Raw genomic sequence first — 21,172 nt, forward strand, 5'->3', positions numbered from 1 at the left:
TCTTTGGGTCCATGTTTCTGCACCATGTCTCAGCAGAGAACATCTTATAAAATAAAATACGCTGGATTTGCTCTATAACAGTGTTTCTCAACCCAGTCCCGACCAGTCCACATTTTTGCTCCCTTCCAATATCCATCACACCTGAACCGATCAGTCAAGAACACTGAATACCTGGTACAGGTGTGCTGGGAGCTAGGAGGGAACCACAAAGGACTGGGAACCTCAAACACAATGCCAGGACAACATACCCTTGGAGCAAAAACTGACTGCTCTGTATCCAAGATGCAGTTTGGTTGTGTTCTCTGTCCAAACTCATGCTTTCATCTTCCACATGATGAAGCTTCCAAGATGAAGTCATGGCAAAAGAGAATGCGCTTCGCTCACCTTGGGCTTCCATTGCACTGAAAAATAAGACTTTAACACCCACTGAAAAGGCAGATTTGTTTGAAGCACACGCAAGTCAGAGGAGAAATAAACACTTCAATATCCAGAGCAGCCTTAAATCGGATCATAGAAGAGTGTTCGCAATAACCTCCAGCATTTCAACTGAAGTACTTAGGTGAACTGTAATCACAAGCCAATTAATTTGGTCTAAGGGGTGAGGTGTTACTTTTTGAATATGAGTGCACCCTGAGATAGACTGGCATCCCATCCAGGATGTCACCATGACTTGCGCTGTCTGGGATAAGCCCCAGACTCCCTGGGTCCCTGTACTGGATAAGCAGTTGGATAGAGGGATGGATGGATGGAAGTAAGGAATGACAGACCAGTTACAGAGGAAAAAAGACACCCACTCCAGTCAGAATAATATTATATCTATATATATTATGTGTTTACTTAACAAACATGATAAATGCAATGTTCCATAAGAAGTTTAGCTGTAACAATAAAAATACAATATCTTTGTGTCCTTAAGTACATCGAATTAGAACAGCGAAAGAAAACTAAAATCAGCCCTAAGTCACAAAAAGGTACAAATATACAGTACAAATCTATTTTATTCAAAACAGGTACAAATAAAACGCAACAAAATATAGTTATTAATGCTTTTGAAAGTTCAGGTAGGTATAGGGTGTTCTAAGAAAAGGGAGCACTTTAGGTAGACAACTCTAAGGCTTCTGAGAAGAATTAATACATATTGGTACGGTCATAAGATATTAAAACTCACTATACAAAGTTTATACAACCTGGATTATACTTGAGGATTCAATATTACATATACATCATTGCATATATTTTGTCGTTTTTATGCATTAAAGAAAAAGATGCCTTTTAATGTCACATCACATGAAAGCAGTGTCATATAGTGACCGAAACTACAATTCCTAAAGTGATACTACATACAGTCTAAATCATTGACACCTTAGAGCCATTCCCTGCTTTGATTTAGTCTCTCACCACCCTCGCGACGGACACACCTCACTCAGGACCAACCCCAGCCTTCCTCGCGTCATGTGCTGTTTTCAGTTCACCATTCCCCTTACCGTGCAACTGAAGCTGATAAGGGAAATGACAGAGTGCGCCTAATTAATTCCCTCACCTCGGCACACGAGTTAGTCATGAATAAAAGGGAAATCTATAAACCCACAGGACTGTGGCCCTGGAGGTCTGGAATCACCGCCCCCTGAGCGACGACACGCTTTGTTTCCACAAGACAAGCACACGCACACATGCGCACACACACACACGCACACGCACGCCTTTCCTCCCGGGTCTTGTGTGTGTGTTTTTTTTTTTTTTTTTTAACAGTTAAAAAGGTTGCTTTCTCCTCTGTCCAATATGAACTTCTGGGCAGGTGGAACAGTGAAATATCCAACTCCTGTCCTTGATAGTCACAGGGGATCCCAGTTTTTGCTTTTCTTTAACTTCCAAATGGTTTTTCATTTACATATCTATCTAACGCCATTATCCAAAGAGACTTACTGCAGACAAAAGCATTACAATTTATGCACGATCCCTGGGATTCGACCCCATGACCTTTGCATTGTCCGCATAAAGCTCCATGTGTTGAGATATCGTTACATTGCATCTAACTGCTTTACAACCCTCCCTTTCTTTTACCGGAATATTTTTACTGGAATACAAAGGGTGCTGTAGCAGGGCTCCATCCAGCCACTCACAGGTCACAGACAGTATTCTTTACACCCCCGGCTGACCAAGCTATCTAGATTACTTTGTCACCCCCCCCCCCAACCCCAGCCTGTCAACCAATCCAGTGTCAATTAAAACCTTAAACCTGTATGCCTGTGGACTCCAAGGAACTGAGCTGGCAACCCCAGTTCTACCCTGGCAGGTACAGTGAGGATATCTATTCGCTAATTTGTGGCAGATTGCAAACGTCATAAAAAAAAACAAAGACCTCAGATCTGAGGGCTAGATGAGTGCAAACAGGCTGCCCCGTTATGCCAGTAGAACACAACACTCCTACCCACCAAGTCAAAAATCAGCGTCTTGTGGAAACAAAGCCACTTTTTTGGCTGAAATGAATCAGATTTCTACCCAACCCTACGCCACTTCTCTTGGGCATCAAGCCTTAGTCTCCGCTCCACTACACATCTATATACCTAAACTGGAGTCTTAACTTGAAATATTCTGATCTCTTGCACTGTGGGAGGGAGGGGGGGGGGGTCACTTGAGCCTGTCACTGAAACATTTAACAGTTCTTAAGGCAGTACTGACAACCTTGATAAAATACAAATCTTACAACATTTTTATATATAATATATACAATATATATTATATATAATATACATATGCAATCAGTTAACCAACAGTTTCCTTATAACACCACAAGTTAAGGGAAATTAAGTGCAAGATCTCGTTTCATAAAACACATAAATAATTACAGAAAAACATGCAAGTGAGGTTTTGTCAAAGTGCAGTTTCTAGTTCACCCCTTGTCCACTGATATACCTGTAGCGGGTGCTATACAGGTGTGTGTGAATGTGAGTGTGTGTGTGTGTGTGTTAATGCGGGCACATGCGCGTATCTTAGCGATGTGTCAGACAGCTCAATGGATGGAAGGTGTCGCATGCTACTGAGCACAGAAAGAAGCAGTCAAGTTCATGGCCAATCACGTACAAGTTTAACGCCCTTTACCGAGAGAAGCTCGCACGATGCAGCGATTTTGTGGTGTAGCATTCAGTTTTACGCCGACTTCAAGATAGCTGTGCAATAACCATATCCTCCTTACCAATCCCTACTGCCTTGTATCTGTGTCTCCAAGGGGCTCTGAACCCACCCTGAAATGGGACCCAGTGGCGATAGACACCCAACAGCCCACTGTTTGGACCATGGCAGACACACACTCTCCGAACAAGGACATGCTGATGCTAGATACACACACTGCACAGCGCCACCTGGCTACAATTTAGAAATTAAATTATTTAATAGAGAAGTATCATACAAATTTGTCACGATCATTGGATGTGCTGCAATCCACTGTGGTCTAAAAATGAAATGAGTTTGGTCCACTTTCTCAAACATGATCTGTACCTGGACTCTTGATAACAAGCTATTTCGGAACAGCTGGCCTCCCTATATGCATTGCAAGGATGGGGCAGTATTACAAACGCAGGGGAAGATGGGGCCAAGCTGGTCGGGGCCGGCCCACACGAGCCTGACTCTTACTACTCGCCACCATGGACACCGTGATCCGAAGCCCTCCCACCCAACATGCAGCAAAAGGCATGAGCTACGCTCCATGTGATGTGGCAGAAACGGGTGGGGGGCGGGAACGAGGCAATGCACAGATCCAGCACTGCAGAATGCAGGTGCAATCGGGGCTTTCTGTCAGCAATCGGGGGAGGGGCTTCACAAACCCCGCCTAATTGGAGCTATCCAATACCAATCAGGGAAGGGGCTTCACAAACCCCTCCCAATTTCAACTATCCTTACCCAACTATTAGAGTAATGGCATTGACTAGTGACATCACTGTACAATGACGTAATCAATACAAGTTTATTATATATTTATATATTATATAAAGAAACACCCTACCAAACAGTTGGTAGATATAGACAATGAGGAAAATACTTCATTTCTCTTACTGCATAGCAAATACCAAATCTATAGGAAAGCAATAATATGGTATTTATGTATTTAGTCTAAGGATATTGCTTATAGCATAAATGTTGTGACCTAATGGATTTATAAATACATTAGTCATCTGTGAGATAAATAACACTACTTTAAATGGCTACCGTTTCTTTACATGAATACATACGTCTGCTGTGCATACTACCGGGGGGGGGATTCTTTTTAACACTTAACATGGGGGCATCAGTGAATCAGAATGCACCACGGCGTCACGTGACCATCTTAGCTACAGCAAAACCCCAGTGCTCACACTGCAGTGAACTAAGACCCAGGAGAGGGGAATGGAAAGTGTGGAAACAAAGCGGAAATATCCAGGTAACTGAGGCTGGCGGGAATGTGACGTGATTGTTTTGGAATGGCCTTCCTGACGTCAGTATGGATCTATGTTCTTTCCACCCTCCATTTTAATTGCACTTGATTTCAATTTAGGAATTTAATATCTGTTACAAGTGAATGCAGCATTTGTGGCTGTTAAGTTTGTAAACAGTGTCAACCAACCCAATTCTGCTTTTCTGTTACTTAAAAAATAATGCTAGAACATGAAAGGATATTTATACTGTCACCGTGTCCCCCATCGGTTACAGCTATGACACAAATTATGGCCCGGACATGAGCGAGATTTTACGGGCCGCTCGGAATATTGCCAAGACTGAAATAGAGCTCAAAATAGTTTAACGGTAAATTAAAGAAAAGGACACCAGCATACACAAAAAAAAAAACACATTTTCTCCTTATGACAAGCATTCTGGCTTCTGGCCCAGGCTGATTATGCCTTTCAGACCACAGAATTTCACGCTGCTACATTCCTCCTCTATCCTCCGACTCTCTGCTTACGACAGTAACTGAAACAAAAACAGTAAAAAAAAACAGGCAACAAAAAAAGTTTACAAACCAAATGACCATAATATTGTGCATTGTCAGTGAGACACAGGAAGTTTTTAGGTCAGAATTACAAAGGGCAATAAAACCATGACAAGAAAACCTCGACAGCCGACTGAAGGAAATCTGTTATTGCTTTGCTAATGGTTACTGGGCATCCAGGATGTGACAGGAGCTTTTTGGGGATCAGATTTCTAAAAATCAAAATAATAATTGCAACCATATCGATACCCATTACAGTTAAAGGCTCTCAAAAGGGTACAAGTATCTTTGGAGGATTCCTTTCCCGCTGATGCATCATATTCCCCTCCCACATTCCCTGACCCCTCCCACCAACCTGCACACACACCAGGGTCAGATGCCCTATTGATGCTACGCCGTCTGCCATCTTGGTTGTGTCAGAAAGAGGCGACTCGAGGAGGATGTACCCGTTTCCGTGGTGACACCGAACAGTCAGAGGCCAGGCTCCTGCCTGGGCTGAGGTATCGAGAAGGCGCTGGGTAGGAGCAGACGATCCCTTTGCTACGGCAAGGACCACGGCGAACTAGGCGGCGCCACGGGGAAGGGTACGTGCAAGGGGGGGGGGGGGGGGGGGGGGAGGACAGGAGCTTCCAACTGATCTGATTGACATGGTTGACAGGTTGATTGACTAAACAGGTTCCAGGGCCAACACCCACCCCCATCCTTAGCAAGCTGCCCTGGGGAAAAGTCTGGAAAAGACGGCGCAGAGCCTTCTCCCTGCGAGAGTCACGTGCAGCAGACGGCTGCATACGGGGTGCTCTTAAAAAGTAGATAAAATCGCTTGGAGGAAAAAAAACACACACCACTAGGGCGGCAACGTTTCACCTTCCAGAGACTCCTCCAACTGTTCCAGGAACTAGTCAGTTTTCTCTATGTGCTTTGGCTCCCACTCCCAGGGTAGGTGTGCATGTGTGTGTGTGTGGGGGGGGGGGGATTCAGCAAAGGGACAATGAAAGGGAAACCTCAGGTTTGTGTGTGATTTTGGTCAGAGGGAGGGAAAGAATGTCGTCGGTGCGGAAAATACATCAGACGAGAGTGAATAACCCTCCTCTCGTTCTGGGAGGGAATGCAGATCTGAAAGCTTTGGTAGAAGATTCAAAGGCTACAGCCAAGCGTGGGAGCGGGGGGGGGGGGGACATTCTGGCATGGCAATGCCTGTGCCAGACCTGCCATCGGCGTAGCTGAGCGTTCCTTTGTGGTTACTCGGGACAGGAGGCAGTCAGAAACCACGCCGTCAGTGCACAGGTGGGGTTGGGGGGGGCTGTAACTTTGGAGTGTGCAAAAATCAGACATTCGGAGGCTCTCTCTCTCAGGGCTACAAGCTCTAGCCGCTATTTCCCGGCATTAGAGCGGCCCTCGATGGACAGCTTGACCTCCTGAGGGATGAAGGAGGGCCGAGAGGGGCCGGCAGAGCAGGCGGAGGCGTGGGCCTCCTCCTCAGCCTTGCTCCCGTATCTTTGGAGGCCAGGCAGTGACCAGCGCCTCTGAGCGCCCTCTAGGGAAGGGGCGCCGCCGGACCCCACGCTGCCATGGAGATGCCCCTCTGTGTGCAAATAGTAGCCGCTCTGGCTCCTGACAAGCTCCGCCGGAGGTCTCTCGGGCCTGGAGGGGGGCAGCAGCATGCCCCATGCCTCCCACGAGCATGGGCTCCTCCTCGGCCTCTCCCTCCCGCTCGCGGTGAGTCCTGTCCAAGCGGAACTGGGCGGGAGGCCGCGTGTGCTGGGGGGCGGGTGGCCCCATAGCCTGGGAGACGACCTTGGCCTTGCTGCTCTTGGCCGAGGCCTGTGGCTGCTGGTTCTGCGGCGGTTTTTGCGGCTGCTGCAGTGTGACGGACACACACACGTCGCCCACCTGCAGGGGGTAGCAGGCCAGCCCGTAGAGCTGCGCCGTCCGCTCTGGGCTGCACGAGGACCAGCCCTGTCCAAAGACGAAGAAGGGGTGCTCCGGGGGCACTTCGATGGCCACCTTGCTCTGCTGCTCTCCCACAGTGAAGTGCAGTGACACCAGGCCGGGCCGCCGCGGGCTCCTGTGAACATCCACCACTATGCTGGAGTCGATCCTGAGGCCGCCACTGGCCTCGGCGCTACGCACGAAGTCCTGCGTCTGCAAGTCCTCCACGCGCTTCAGCTCGCCGGTCGCCAACTGAATGATGGCACCCTTCATGAAGTGGGAGGAGCCGCCAGCAGCCACAGGGGCCTGCACTGCCGTGGGGACCGGATGAGGGTGCTGCTGTTGGGCTACCAGCTCTGGGCCCGCCCTCTCAGGGAGGCACGTTCGGGCCGGGGGATCCGGGGCTTTGGTGGCACCCTCTTCGGGTGGGTTGACGTAATGCTGAGGGTGGCGGTATTCCAAGGGGATAAGCACCTGCTGCCCATTGGCCAGGATCATTGCCTTGTGAGGAAACTGCGACTGGGGGGGCGGAGCCCGGGGGTCTGCCAAGCTAGGTGCGTGTTCCGAGTACCCGGCCCGGCCCAGATCAGACGCCTCACTGTTAGCCCAGTTCGCCTCCCGGGTCCGCTGAGAGCCCTGGGACAGGTTCAGTGGGCCAAAGGACGCCTCCTTGTGGCTGCTGGTACTGCCATGGTTTGGAGAGGCAAGGCGGCCCACTACCTGCTGCACCTTAAAGACAGAGATGGGCGTGAGCGAGGGAGACCAGAAGGCCCCCCCATAGCGCCCCCCCCCCCCCACCCGTGACCACAAGCTGTCACCCACCCACCCCTCCCCGCAATCTCTGTGCACCGCATGGCAGCGTCTTGCGCAAAACCGCTGCGAGAGCGATAAGGAAGGAAGCCGGATGAGCGAGCAGACAGGATGGAGGAGGAGGAAGTTCATCAATCTGTCTGCAAGAACGACCAAGAGCCACATCTGTCATTTTTAGGAAGCAATAAAATGCGCTCAAGCACTTCAGATCTCGTTTGTAAGAGATCATACAAAGATTTAAACATCTGCATATTTCCCTTTAAAGAAACCAGTAATAGTCAATAACTAGGGCTGTCAAAGTTAACCCACTAATATGTTAACATTGATTTTAAGTCATAACACTATTATTTCTTTTATGGTGCTAACTTTAACCGCGCTCATTTTGACACTCAAAAGAGAGAATAGTATGAGCAAAGACTTAAATATGGCTGTGATACAGCCCATTTTTTTAATCGCAATTAAATCGCACACTTTGGGGATTAAGCGCACATACAATCACGTTGCATTGCCATCAAGGAATAAAAGATTTTATGATATGTACATTCAGCATAAAAACTGCATTCTATTAAAAGTCTTAGCTCGTGAATTAACTCTGCTATTGGAGTACCAAATTAATGATCAAAGAAATCGTGCGTAGTGAGTTTAAGATTAACACTAATATATTAATCTGATAACTGACAGCTCTAATGAAAATCTAAAGGTGGCTGAGAAGGAGAAAGGTATTCAGACGTCACTGGAATAAGTTTATTTAAAATTTACATTTATTTAGTGTATACTTTTATCCAAAGAAAAATACTTTATTTGAGCGAAAGCAGAGTCAGACAGTAGGCTGGAGAAATTGGGGGTTAAGGGCCTTTGTTCAGGTGGCCCAATGGTGAAGTGATTCTGCCGACCGTGAGATTCAAAGCGGCACAGCTAACCGGCTACGCCACACATTGCCCCAATGACACAACCTGTGCATTGAACGGAATTATTCAGCCGGGCATTAACTCAGCACCACAACGCAGTTAAAATACCCCCCAGTGTGCCTCACCTCCAGGTCTGTGTCTGGGGTGCTGCTCTGCGCGGGAGACGTCCTGCCCTCTGGCCTGAAGGAGGCATGGTTTCGGGAATGCAGACCATCCACTGCACCGGGGCTGGCAGTCACATGGGCAATGCGGGAGTTCTTGGAGGAATAGCTGGAGTCTTGCACGGCTTCCCTGGCTCCACGGCCCACCTCCCCTCCGTTGACCTCCTTCTTGCGCTCCTGAGAATCCCCATGGGCGACGGCCAGAGGCACCACCGCTGCTGCCGAGCGGGAACCCGAAGGGTGGTAAAAGACAGGCACGCCCCTAAGGCCGACATCAGTGGCCGGGAGGCCCCCCACCGCGCCCATGTGCTGCTGTGGCGTCTGCTCGGGTGGCAGCATGAGGGGGACACCCCCGGGGGTGGGCACCTTAGCAAAGCTGTGGGCAGAGCTTTGGGGCTGAGGGGGTGGGGACACCACACCCTCCTGAATGACAGGAGGATACTGCACCAGGTGGGAGACGTGGTGGGGCTGAGGAATCGCAGACTGCGGTGATATCAACGGACTCGGGACAAAGCCGGGGGGAACTGCGTACGGGACCGCGTAAGGAGAACCGACAAACTGCAGAGAGGGGTGTGGGAGCTGGGCGTAGCTCAGCGGGTGGTACGGGATGCCTGCATGCTGGAGGAGGGGAGAGGGCACTGTGTAGGCAGGGGAGATGTGGCTGAGCACCGGGTGCAAGCTGGTAGGGGAGTACGTCACAGATGGCACGGCGACTTTGTAGACCATGCCATACTGGTCCACGGGGATGCCGTCGGAGTTCTCCACGCCATAATGCAGCCCCGAAGGGACCCTCATCCAGTCTCCCGCAGTGCTGGATGTTTGGGCTTCACTACCCGTGGCAACTGTGCTAGGGGTTGAGGCAGCCTCTTCTCCCCCACTGACTCCACCTCCACCTAGCCCCTCCTCCACACCACTGCTACTGTCCATGGGCAGGTCCCGCTTCTTCGGAGGCAGCCATTCTTGGTGGCGCTCGTGGGTGGGTTTCATGGTGGCACTGGCTGGGAGGGGGTGAGGGGCGTGGTCTGGGTGTGGTCTATGAGGCAACTAGTGTACGGGGACAAGTTCGGAGATCCTCCTGTGGACCACACTGATCTCACCTGGATGAGGGGGGGAAAGACATGAAAAAACACTGACTGGGAACACTGGGAACACTGGGAACAACAACAGCCCAGATATCACCCCGCAGAGAAGTCTCTTATGACCACGCATTCCCAGCACTGAGCAATACCTGAATTACTCTCTACAGCATCTCTAAAAACAACCTCCAAACCACAGCACCAATCCACAAACCAATTACGGGTCTCCCTGCCAGCCCTGGTGACGCAGTCCTCTAACCATGGCAACAGGTCATGCCGGTCTGGATGACTCGAGCACCGTGACTCACAGGATCATCAGTGAACGACTAACGGCCGATCTCGGCAGCCGGAGCACAGAAAGGTTAAGATTTCTAACGTCTTTTAAATGAATCCAAACCACTGAGCCTCCATCTCTTGCCTGAACTGCACTGCTTGTTTTGTGACACTGATGCCATTCCCCTTCGGTACAATCAAACCATAACATGAAGACCCAATCACGGGCCTCGGTATGCGTCTTACTGATGGCAGAGAGACGGATCGGGTCGCCTTCAAATCACAGGCCTACTGAGACATGTGCATCGGCGTCAAGGAGAGGACGGGTGCCGCGATCTAGGTTGCAGCGCTATCTAGGTTAGATCGCCGGGGTTGTTCCAAAGACTGAATGAAACTAAGCCATGCGCAGGACCCAGCAAGATAAATGAGAAAGAAGAGAGCGCACCCCACGGGTGGGAAACAGACACACTGACCGCTGCCCGAGGTGTGGGAGAGTCATTCACAAAGAATGCGGGCTTCACTGCACGCACTCTACTATATTTGGTCCCATCATCGACAAATGTACCACATCCAGTATCGCACTTTAAAAACGAGTTGTTAAACTTGTTCTCAAAAATGCAAAACATATTTTAAAATAGCGCATCATTCTATCAGTTTGACGTCGCTACCAAATCTTACAGTTCCGAAAATCTGAAGATTTATTTAAAACGGTATTCAGAAATGTATTTAGGTGTAATGTAAAGTCAACGTTTAAGTCTTGGGTGCTTGACGTTAAATTCAGGATAGTAGCCGAAAACCAGCAAAGCACGCGAGGATCACATAAGTGCTTTAATATCTTTATCAAAACGAAGAGACGGTAAAACAGTCGCCATAAACAGCAACACCCAACATCACTGTACAGCTGTGCCCACTTCACTCCATGAAAAATCTTACACTGCATCTAATCCGCCATCCAGCTAGCAGTCGTTTCACGAAAGTTCGCCTCTGAATCTCGCCCCTCGTAAAGAAAACCTACGATGGAGCATAAACGGGGGAGCCCGATTATCATCGCCGCGAATGCTCACTTCAGCCGGTCAGACAGTGGCGCCGCGGCGGTGGCTGGAGGAGGCCGAACGACGGGGCTCTCACGGAGGAGCTTTCCGCCGATGCCGCCCCATCTCCGCCGGACCTAGCCGCCTCCAGCCGGGCGCACCGTCGGCGACGAGGCCGCTCCACTTACCTCTCCATGTCATCGTTACCCTCCGGCCCGAGCTCGATCTTTCTTTGTGGGTTAATCTGGTTAGAAACTCGCAGGGGATCCGAGCTGCTAAATTGTGCCCACCTCGGAGCGCAGCAGCCAGGCGAGACCCCAGCGGCGCATGTGGATTGCGTCACCAGGGACATGTTAACTTCCTGGACGGCCTTCGCCACGGCCGCCTTCGGCATCTCCAGGCGGCACGGGCCGATCCTACGTTACCTAACCAAGAGTCGCCATCTGCCGTAGGGAAGCACCTGGTTTTTTTTAAATACTTTAAATATATTGTAGTATCACAATCTACGTTCTCTTTACGATGGACCCTCCTGAATAGTATTGGCATGAATATGCTTATAAAGTGCACTCAAAAACAGGAATCATGCCCCATTTTTTAAGTCCTCCTCATCTGTGCATTTAAGTATTTTTGAACAATTACCATTCGTCCGACCACTGATCCACGGCAGCATAGGAATAGCCCGAAAGGGATGCCAGTCCATCACACACCACATACATCGACATGCTCACATGGGCAATTTAGAGATGTCAATTCGCTTAAATATATGTTTTGGGATTGTGGGGGAAAATCCTAGTAGCAAGAGGAGAGCATGTAAGTTTTACAAACACAGAGTGGGGACGTGATTCGGATATCGTGCCTCATATAATCAATTGAGACATCAACAATAAAAACAAACAATGATAATAATAATAATAATAAGAAATCTCCGTAAACCTATACGGGATAAACTGTTGAACAGTGGATCGTTGGGTTATATAAACAGCGCGGGGATAAATGGGTGAATCGTGGGTCTTGAACACGTAAGCGGTCTTGGCTACGTGCTCTCGCATGTAACATGCGTCAGACGCACAGTATTGCGGAAGTGAAGACAGTAAATATTACACTTCGAAGGTGGAGCTCTATTTCTGGATCGAAACTGTGAGGTAATGTGGCTTTTTATCCGCTCATGGTATATTTTGATAGGGTTAATGTATTTGTTGATTGCTCATTCTGGTGGGTTTCAGAGATTTGGACTTTCTAAGGTAGTCACTGGATTTATTTCAGTTAATTGTGTTAAATGGGAAAGCGCTTCCTGGTATAAATGAAAAATCACGAGACAGCCATTGTGTTTCGGTCTGTAACTCGTCGCTGCTGTGGGTCAGTTGCCACTAGTTGGTATCATCGTCAGCTGTTTTGTTCCAGTCATTCTGTGTAGTGATTTATCAGTCCGTGCGTATACGGGGAAAAAAAATAACAATACAGACCTCCCCCTCAAAAAAAAATAAGGGGCGCTTTCGGATTTTCTATTTAGAAATACGTTTGCTTCATCAGAATAATACCTGGTGACAGAAAGAAAATCTATACCGATCTTGCGATAAACATCTAAAATACCAGCAAACATTTGTTGAGAAAGGTAAGCAACGTTAGCTGTTGGGATTGTGTAACTCAGTTCGCTACTTCAACTAGTGTTTGACTGTTGGCATACTTGTTTTATTAACGTTACGTTCATGTATTCAGTTGAATTTACATTTATATCTTACCCTTGATTTGTACTATTTGACAGTCAAAACAGAATAATAATCTTCACGGTTTGTCACTGTTTTAATGTACAGCTAATGCACAGGTGTGTACCCTAACAAACAGTTAAACGTTGGACGTCAGAATCACTGACATGGGGGAAGTGTTTGGCTTTTAAAGTCATTGTTAAAGTTATTGTGTCATGTGTCAATGCAGTGATCAATAAACGTTTAAATGGTGGAAATAATTCTCGCGTCCCCATTAGTATATATTGATCATACTTCCTTACGAAGTGATATGTTGCTTAATCCGGTACAATGTGTATCTGCTTATATTGTTATTTAAGAAACATTAGTTTGTTCCACATTTTAAGAGTAGCATCCACGATTATGAATACCTTTTAACAGGTTTAGTGGTGTGTAGTTCCGAGAATGCGGTTGCTACCTCATGAATGACCGCTTCCTTTTCTCGTAGTGTCCATCATGCTTGGCGGTGGGTACAAAGCGGAGAGACTTCGAGTCAACCTTCGGCTGGTCATTAATAGACTCAAGCTGCTTGAGAAGAAGAAAAGTAAGCCCTCTTTTGCCCTACTATACACGCACACACGACTGATCTAATTCTAATCGCATGACTTTCGCCTTATTTCCAGCCGAGCTAGCGCAGAAAGCGCGAAAGGAAATTGCCGATTACTTGTCATCCGGGAAAGATGAGCGTGCTCGTATCCGCGTGGAGCACATCATCCGAGAGGACTACCTGGTGGAGGCCATGGAGATCCTCGAGCTGTACTGTGACCTACTACTTGCACGCTTTGGCCTCATTCAGTCCATGAAGTGAGTCAGGAGCTTGATCACAATTTAACTTCATCCCCTTTCCAGTCACTGCGGATGCATATAAATATGCAATAAAGGTTTCGGCCACTAGGCCTATTGGCATGTTACATCAATAATAAATATGGCGTCTGTAAACTCTTAAATGTTAGCATACTGTTTAAAAACCGAAATGAATATTTTAACTATGATCAGCTTACAGGGGATTTTTGTGAGGGATCACAAAAGTATGATGCATGTCATTGCTGTAAATGTGCCATTACTCAGGTTGTTATGCTGTCCCATGTTGTTATTCCAGTAATTTCCCAGGCTACCATGTACCAGTTCCAATGATTGAGTTTTGTTGTCTTTCTAAGGGAGCTGGATCCTGGCTTGCAGGAGGCTGTGTCCACATTAATATGGGCTGCCCCACGCCTGCAGTCAGAAGTATCTGAACTGAAGATTGTGAGTATGCTTGTGGACTCTGACTCCTGAAGAAGCGAAACGTTTCTCTACCACGATCACAACCTAGAATAGTGCATAAGAAGTACTTTGTGTAATGGACAGGCTAAAATGATGGTTCACAAACCTGCTCTCTGCCCCGTATCCAGGTGTCCGATCAACTGTGTGCAAAATACAGCAAGGAGTACGGCAAGCTGTGCAGGACGAACCAAATCGGGACGGTCAACGACAGGGTGCGCTCTCGCCGCAATTCCATCTTTCCTGTAATTTTAAGTGCCATGCTTGTATAGCCTGCGGAATCATGGAAGATAGTGTCCCTTTTGAATTCTGCCTGGAAGCTGATGCATAAGCTGAGCGTGGAGGCGCCCCCAAAGATCCTGGTGGAGCGTTACCTTATTGAGATCGCCAAGAACTACAACGTACCATACGAACCCGACGCCATGGTCAGGGTGAGTGCTGCTCACTCTTTCCTCCTCATCATTCGGCCTTGCACTTTTCAATTACACTCTCAGAAAAAGAGTACCAGTTTGTACCTTTGCTTGACACTAGGTCTGTACCCTCACGAGTCTGCCAATTGTACCCTTAGAAATGGACTCTGGGGAACATCCCCAAGGTACAAGCAACATTAATGTACCCCCATATGGTACAAAAATGTTCCTCATAGTCCATCTCTGTACCTTTTTTATAAGGTACAATTATCCCTGAGGGTACAGCCCCAGTGGCAAGCAAAGGTACATATCGGTACTGCTTTTTTTCTCTTTCTGAGAATGTACACTTATTAACTCCCAAATCTGGTTTTGCCTGTTTAGTCAGCTGAGTGATATCTCCAAGTCATCTGCCATTGTTGAGCATGCGGCCAGTGGGCCACCCATATTTGCATTCAAATTAGCAAATTTTCGGCAGTGTTGCCATCAGGCTCCTCTCCCCCTCTGGTGTATGCTGAAGTAATTCTGTTTCTTGCAGCCTGAGGTGGCCTTTGGTGAGGAGGCGGACCTCATTGATGTGGACAATGACAGCAGAAAGCCAGGCGGCGGGGGGGGCGGCTTCACTGCGCCAGCTGTGGCTGGGTCCGTACCCATGCCCCCCGGGTTCAAATACCCCACCTCCAGTGGATCAGTAAGCAAGCCGCCTGTCTGTAATGAAAACCACACCTGATATCTGACACTTTGTTTACCATTTGCAGGAAAAGCGCAAATATAGGTACATATATAAAATATATATTTGGGAACAAAGCTTTTGGTCTGAGCGTAGGGTCAGCTATTTATTCAGTGCCCCTAGAGCATTTTTGGCATGGATAAGGGCCTTGATCAAGGGCTTAATAGCCATGTGATAATTCTGTTGGGGTAGGGATTTGAACCAGTGATCTTCCAACAGGCACCTTCTGATCACAGGCCTTACCCACTGGCTAATCCACCCCCCATTTCTAAAATCAAACTGACTCTGGAATGACCGTTTGGCATAACGCTGCAGAGCTCAAAAAAATTATATAAGGGTGGAAATCATCCACATCTTTTCTCAATAAGCCTGAAAAGTAACTTTGTGACTCTTGTTGTTACAGGAGCCGTTCCATGCCGCTGTGGGAACTTACGACAGCATTGCCAACTTCCAGCCCCCGATGAGAGGACAGCCTCCCCAGCTTCCAAGTGTTCCCCCCACCTACGAGTCTGTAAGTGAGAGTGGCCTTCACCCGCAAGAGGGATACCTTTCCGGCAAGATAAACTACTTCCAAAAATGACTTTCAGCCCATACGTGTGACTTGTGCCTCATTGTTACTATATCACGCATTTCAAAGGATTTGGGGCTTGATAGAAACTCATTCAATAACATGACGACAAAGGGCAGGAGGCTAAGTTTTTTTGTTTTTAAATCAAGGAAAAGATATTGATAGGGTTTCCTTTACAGATTGATGATTTGGCCATCAAACCATCCGGGCCTGCCCAGATACCTGGTAAGTTGTTTTTCAGTTTCACTCTTAGCTAGATACGGCTGTCTTGTACTAAAACCCCAACCTTTGTCAACACAGGGCACTGGGTGTCCTGTGGGCCTACTGAAGCACTCTGCTCACTCTGCTCTAGGTCCAGGCCCCTCCATTGGGTCATTTGACAACAGCCCCCTCCCCGAGCTTCCCTCTGTCCCTGACACACTACCTGCGTCTTCCTTCGGCCGGAATGCCTCCACTTCTGACGACATCGACTTTGACGACCTCTCGCGGCGCTTTGAGGAGCTGAAGAAGAAGACCTAGAACGTTGCCGTTCCAGTCTATCGTCATGGTGACTAGCTAAGGGGCATGAGCCCTGGTCAGATTTAAGAATATGGATTCTCTCTTGCAGTAAATTTTCCTTCCCTGTCTTCTCCCCAAATTCCAATATTACGCTATCTCACTTAAACGCAATGAGGCGGCCAGGGGGGTGGGCCTTAGGTCACGCCATTCTTAGTGAACGACTTCATAAAACTCCCAGGAGTCTAAGCGTGGAAAAACCATCGTGGGCCTAATCCCAAAGCTTATAGACAACCACGCTGCCTAGAACCCAAAATATAGTACCTGCCGTTTGAGTGACAGCCTTTGAGAGTTTGCCAGAGAGCAAAGGGATGCCATCTCATTAAACATCATGATGGTGTTTCTAGCCGTGGTGAAAGATCTTCAATTGTGAACGGAATAAGGCCTTTCGCAACCAGAAGAATTGCGATGTATCCTAAACATTTCTTGTTTTGACATGTAAGCTTCTTGTTTAGTTTGGTTGGTTTTTGAGGTCATGTTTTCTAATTACACTGGAGATTTAATATTTTGTCGCACTGAAAGGGCCGGAAGTGTGATATTGCAACCAATCAGCAAATACTTAAACTTAGTAAGAATAATTTAAATGCACATGCTAGGTTAAAGCTTCTACAGACCATTCTGCCTGATGCTTCCCTTTGTAAACTTGCTGTACCTGCACTTGAACACTGAGTGATTTAGCCTGGCTAAAGATATTTAAGTGAGACTTCATTGTATAAAATCTGAGAATCTTTAAAAAGAGCCTGATGTCCTTTGGTTCCAGCATATGACATGAACCCGTTTTTTATAATATATATATATATATATATATATATATATATATATATATATATATATATATATATATATATATAAAATTGTATGTAGGATCATGGCTAAAGTGATCTGATATATGCATTTGTAAGCTAGATTGAAATCAAAAACTGACATTACTTTTTCTGATGTTCCTAATGCTTACTTTACTTCATTGCTGCAAGGTTCTAGGTCTTATTTTGGTCACATGTGGTTCATTGAAAGCTTACGAACACCCAGGTGGTCGTAATGATATAATAGAATTAAAGCACTACAAGCAAACACTCCTTAGGAAGGCAGTGAATGACTTAGTCCGCTAGGAAGAGGATGGATTTACAGCAAAACAGCATAAGTCGATTTTGAAGTTACGTTATTCTGCGTTCTTTTTCTTTCTCTTTTAAAAATGTTAATTTTCATCTCAGTTATGCCCTTATGCTCTTTATTTATCAAGCGCAGCCTTATATTTGTTTTTATGGCTCGAGCTGAAATAAGGTGGTGTTCAAAATTACGGGGCTGGTTTTTATATTCCTTTCTATTTGTCTTAATGACGTAGTGCTATTATCTTATCCTCGTGTCAGTCATAACCCTGTTTCGTTAGCGCATCTGCGACCTGTCTCCTTGTAATCAGTATGGCTAAAACGTAGATGGGATTTCAGAGAGCAGCGCTGCCGCGGTGGCATGTGGCTGTTCATTTGCTGACGAGAGGAGAAGCAGCAGGCATCCCAAGAACAGCGTCTCCGACCTTCAACAACATACCTCTCTTTGGTTCTTACGGTGTGTCTGAATGTTAAGTTTATTTTGAGCTATGTTATGTATTAAATATCGATCGTTACAAAAAGCGGACGTTACCTAATAAAACATTACTTGTCACACAAGAAGCTGCGTGTCTAGATTTTTTTTAACCTATGCTGATCAATAGCGTACTGCGTGTATTGCACGGGGACCTGTACAGTCCCTAGGCGTTCTTGTATAGCATGTTTAATCCGTTTGTGGAAAAGTGAGACTACCTGGTAATGATCATTTATAGGCTTTGGTTTTAAATGCCTTTGGAGAATACCAAGGTTATATTTCAGGTTCTAACCAGTTCCTACGTGTATTGTTTACTGTGCGCAGTGGCCAAACCCACAATCGTTCGGAGCATCAGTAAACTGGATCATGATACCGTTTAGAAAAGTTTTGTTCCCACCGACAGCACCACTAGATGGCGCTCCTAAAACACCGACGCATTAGACCGGAACGTGCCTCACAAGACATTATGTGTGTATTTATACAGTTAGTTTTATGCATAGAATCTAAAGTTATCGCCTTGTTCCAAAAACTTCAATCATCCAGCAATCATTTGTGCAAAACTTCACCTTCCATCTATTTTATGAAACTGCTTGTCCTATTCAGGGTCATGGGTGGTCCAAAGCCTGTCCTGAGTGGTTCAGGCACAAGGCAGGGAACAACCCAGGATGGGGTGCCAACCCATCACAGGGCACACTCATACACCAGTCACATCTACGGGCAACTCCAGCTATCCTCGGCATGTTTTTGGACTGTGAGGGGAAAGCGGAGAACTCAAACCCAAGTCCCAGAGGTGTGAGACAATACTTTGAATTACTGGGCCATCGTGCCCCCCCTACAGTGCCTGTATTTGAGGGGCCAGTGGTGCCCTGAACTGTGGTTCTCATCCCGTCTTACAGATCGGCATCCAGCACGAACTCAAAGACAAAGAGAGCCCTCGCTATCTTGCAGTCTCACCCCTCGCTCATGTGCTCTGTCTGACACGTGGAGTCAGGTGATGCCTGACTCAGTATGCAAATATGCGTTTTCAGTGTACGCATCTAATCTTAGGAACAACCTCCCTATTAACATCAGGTTATCCCCCAAAAATATTGTTTTTAAATCTAGACTGAAAACTTAATTCAGTCAAACTTTATTGAGTTCAGATTAATATTTTTATTGTGTTGTTTTCCTCTTTGCCTTCTCTTCTGTACGGAGATGGAGTTGGACTGGCACCATTGTTGTCCGGTTAGGTCTTATATTTGCATTGCTTTACTTATTATTTGTAAATATTGTACAGCACTTAGGCGGCATGGTAATGCAGTGGTTAGCACTGTTGCCTCACACCTCTGGGACCCGGGCTCGAGTCTCCGCCTGGGTTACATGTGTGTGGAGTTTGCATGTTCTCCCCATGTCGTCGTGGGGTTTCCTCCGGGTACTCCGGTTTCCCCTCACAGTGCAAAAACATGCTGAGGCTAATTGGAGTTGCTAAATTGCCCGTAGGTGTGCATGTGAGAGTGAATGGTGTGTAAGTGTGCCCTGTGATGGGCTGGCCCCCCATCCTGGGTTATTCCCTGCCTCGTGCCCATTGCTTCCGGGATAGGCTCCAGACCCCCCACGACCCAGTAGGATAAGAGGTTTTGAAAATGGATGGATGGATGTACAGCACTTCGGTAGCTTTGGCTGTGTTTAAATGTGCTTTAAAAATAAAATTATCAGTCAGACATTCCCCGTGTCTGCCATTAGTAGAGCTTTTTCTTTCTTTTTTTTACTCTGAGCAATCATACATAATTAATCTTTGAGACCATACAGGTTCCATGTACTGTAAATACACCATGTTAATTCATTTGTCAAATCTAATTCCATTACTGAGATAATTGATGAGAAAAAGAAGGTGTTTGAAGTTGGGTGGGACTGACCCAGTCATGTGCTGATTCATCTCAATAGCAACAATGAATGTTTAGAAGATACAGGTACTTGGTACCACCCACTGAGTCAAAGCCAAACCTGGTCATGAAGCAACTCGTAAGCTGTACATCTTGTGTCTTTCTATTTCTCTGTATCCCACATATATTTACATGAGCTCTTCTTGGTTTCTGTTGCGTCACAGGCGCAATGAGAGCTGTTGATGAGGAGCAATAACTTGGACAGTCTTCTGTAGACCCAAGGGTCATGCATTTGAATATTCCATGAGACTGGGGTCAGCTGCTCTTCCCATTCCATATAGATTATCTACCTGAAATTCTATAAGAAAAATGTTGGCGACGTGCCCTCAAACGTCACCACAGAATGACAGGGGGTTTTTGTCCACTCCTGTTTTGGAAGACAGGGGCAGGTTTCTTATTTTTAAAAGTCACCCCAGTGTAGTGACTGTTTGTGGTCAGCAGGGGGCAAACATTGGTTGCTCGACACAGATGCGTAGTTGGAGGGCTGGCAAACACCACTACTTCTGAAAGCCCCACGAACAGGTTCCACGAGTCACACAGATACAGTGAGCCACAAGAGGGCGATGTGGAGGGGAGCAGCCTGCGGACTCCTGGGTCAAATGAAAAACAGGCCAACTGGTTCAACTGCATCCTGTCTTGTGATCCTTTGGAAAGTGACGTGGCAGTAGTGGCAGTGAGGAAGGAAGGTGGGACCACCGTGACAGAGTAATCTAATCAGTGTCAAGGCAGACTGCTGCCGTTCATCTGAGGCTCAAAAGACAGCATTGGTTCGACCTCATTATGGGATGTCTAAAATACAAGCTCAACGCCAATTCTAGTATCACAATCTTGGCTGTTGAAAAATATCCTTTAACAAACTATATTATGTTCACTGAATTGAAACAAGTGATCCAACACAAATTTAACTGTAAACAAATACAATTAAAATGTCCATTTCAACTCAAAGGTATACGGCTCTACAGAAAGGTGTGCAGTTATCATTGTGTTGACAAGGCTTTACAGGGGTGGGGTTGGACCCACTGCTGGTTATATATGGTATATGATATATGCCATATATACAGTATATATATATATATATACCGTGTATATAGCTTAAAAATATACCAGCAACAAAAACAATGCCAAAAAAGGACACAATATTCTATCTGTTTTATTTAAATGACTCCAGTCTTTTCAATGATAAACCTTCATGGATATATTTTTTAAGCATGTCTGAATTATAGCTACTATTATATTTGTATTAAATTTGGCCAGTGTTGTGT

General features: G+C 46.7%; 2 protein-coding genes across 3 annotated transcripts; one reads left to right on the forward strand and one right to left on the reverse strand.

Moving 5' to 3' along the window:
- Positions 1 to 980: 980 nt before the first annotated feature.
- On the reverse strand, positions 981 to 11,728 carry atxn1l (ataxin 1-like). Its single transcript, XM_048969556.1, is given in 4 exon segments — positions 981 to 6,585; positions 6,587 to 7,618; positions 8,733 to 9,865; positions 11,337 to 11,728. Coding segments are annotated over 3 exon segments (2,310 nt in total). The 5' UTR covers positions 9,756 to 9,865; positions 11,337 to 11,728; the 3' UTR covers positions 981 to 6,330.
- Positions 11,729 to 12,143: 415 nt separating this feature from the next.
- ist1 (IST1 factor associated with ESCRT-III) lies at positions 12,144 to 17,215 on the forward strand. Of its 2 annotated transcripts, none has more exons than XM_048969561.1 (10): positions 12,144 to 12,290; positions 13,339 to 13,434; positions 13,514 to 13,694; positions 14,048 to 14,135; positions 14,282 to 14,365; positions 14,471 to 14,581; positions 15,096 to 15,248; positions 15,691 to 15,798; positions 16,035 to 16,080; positions 16,208 to 17,215. In XM_048969561.1, the coding sequence occupies exons 2-10, from the start codon at positions 13,347 to 13,349 to the stop codon at positions 16,372 to 16,374; spliced, it is 1,026 nt and encodes a 341-aa protein (XP_048825518.1). In that variant the 5' UTR covers positions 12,144 to 12,290; positions 13,339 to 13,346; the 3' UTR covers positions 16,375 to 17,215. The 2 variants fall into 2 exon arrangements, with proteins under 2 accessions (XP_048825518.1, XP_048825519.1); XM_048969562.1 differs by lacking the exon at positions 12,144 to 12,290 and adding an exon at positions 12,309 to 12,760.
- The last annotated feature ends 3,957 nt before the right edge of the window (positions 17,216 to 21,172 follow it).

The sequence above is a fragment of the Brienomyrus brachyistius genome, chromosome 11 (genome assembly GCF_023856365.1).
Source record: "Brienomyrus brachyistius isolate T26 chromosome 11, BBRACH_0.4, whole genome shotgun sequence".
NCBI classification, from domain to species: Eukaryota; Metazoa; Chordata; class Actinopteri; order Osteoglossiformes; family Mormyridae; genus Brienomyrus; species Brienomyrus brachyistius.

What these genes read in the sequence shown, in the direction of transcription:
- ist1 (XM_048969561.1), top strand. Translation starts at nt 13,347, where the DNA reads ATGCTTGGCGGTGGGTACAAAGCGGAGAGACTTCGAGTCAACCTTCGG. An exon ending in TCGGGACGGTCAACGACAGG is followed by an intron (nt 14,366 to 14,470) that starts GTGCGCTCTCGC and finishes TCTGCCTGGAAG; the next exon opens with CTGATGCATAAGCTGAGCGT. An exon ending in CGGGCCTGCCCAGATACCTG is followed by an intron (nt 16,081 to 16,207) that starts GTAAGTTGTTTT and finishes ACTCTGCTCTAG; the next exon opens with GTCCAGGCCCCTCCATTGGG.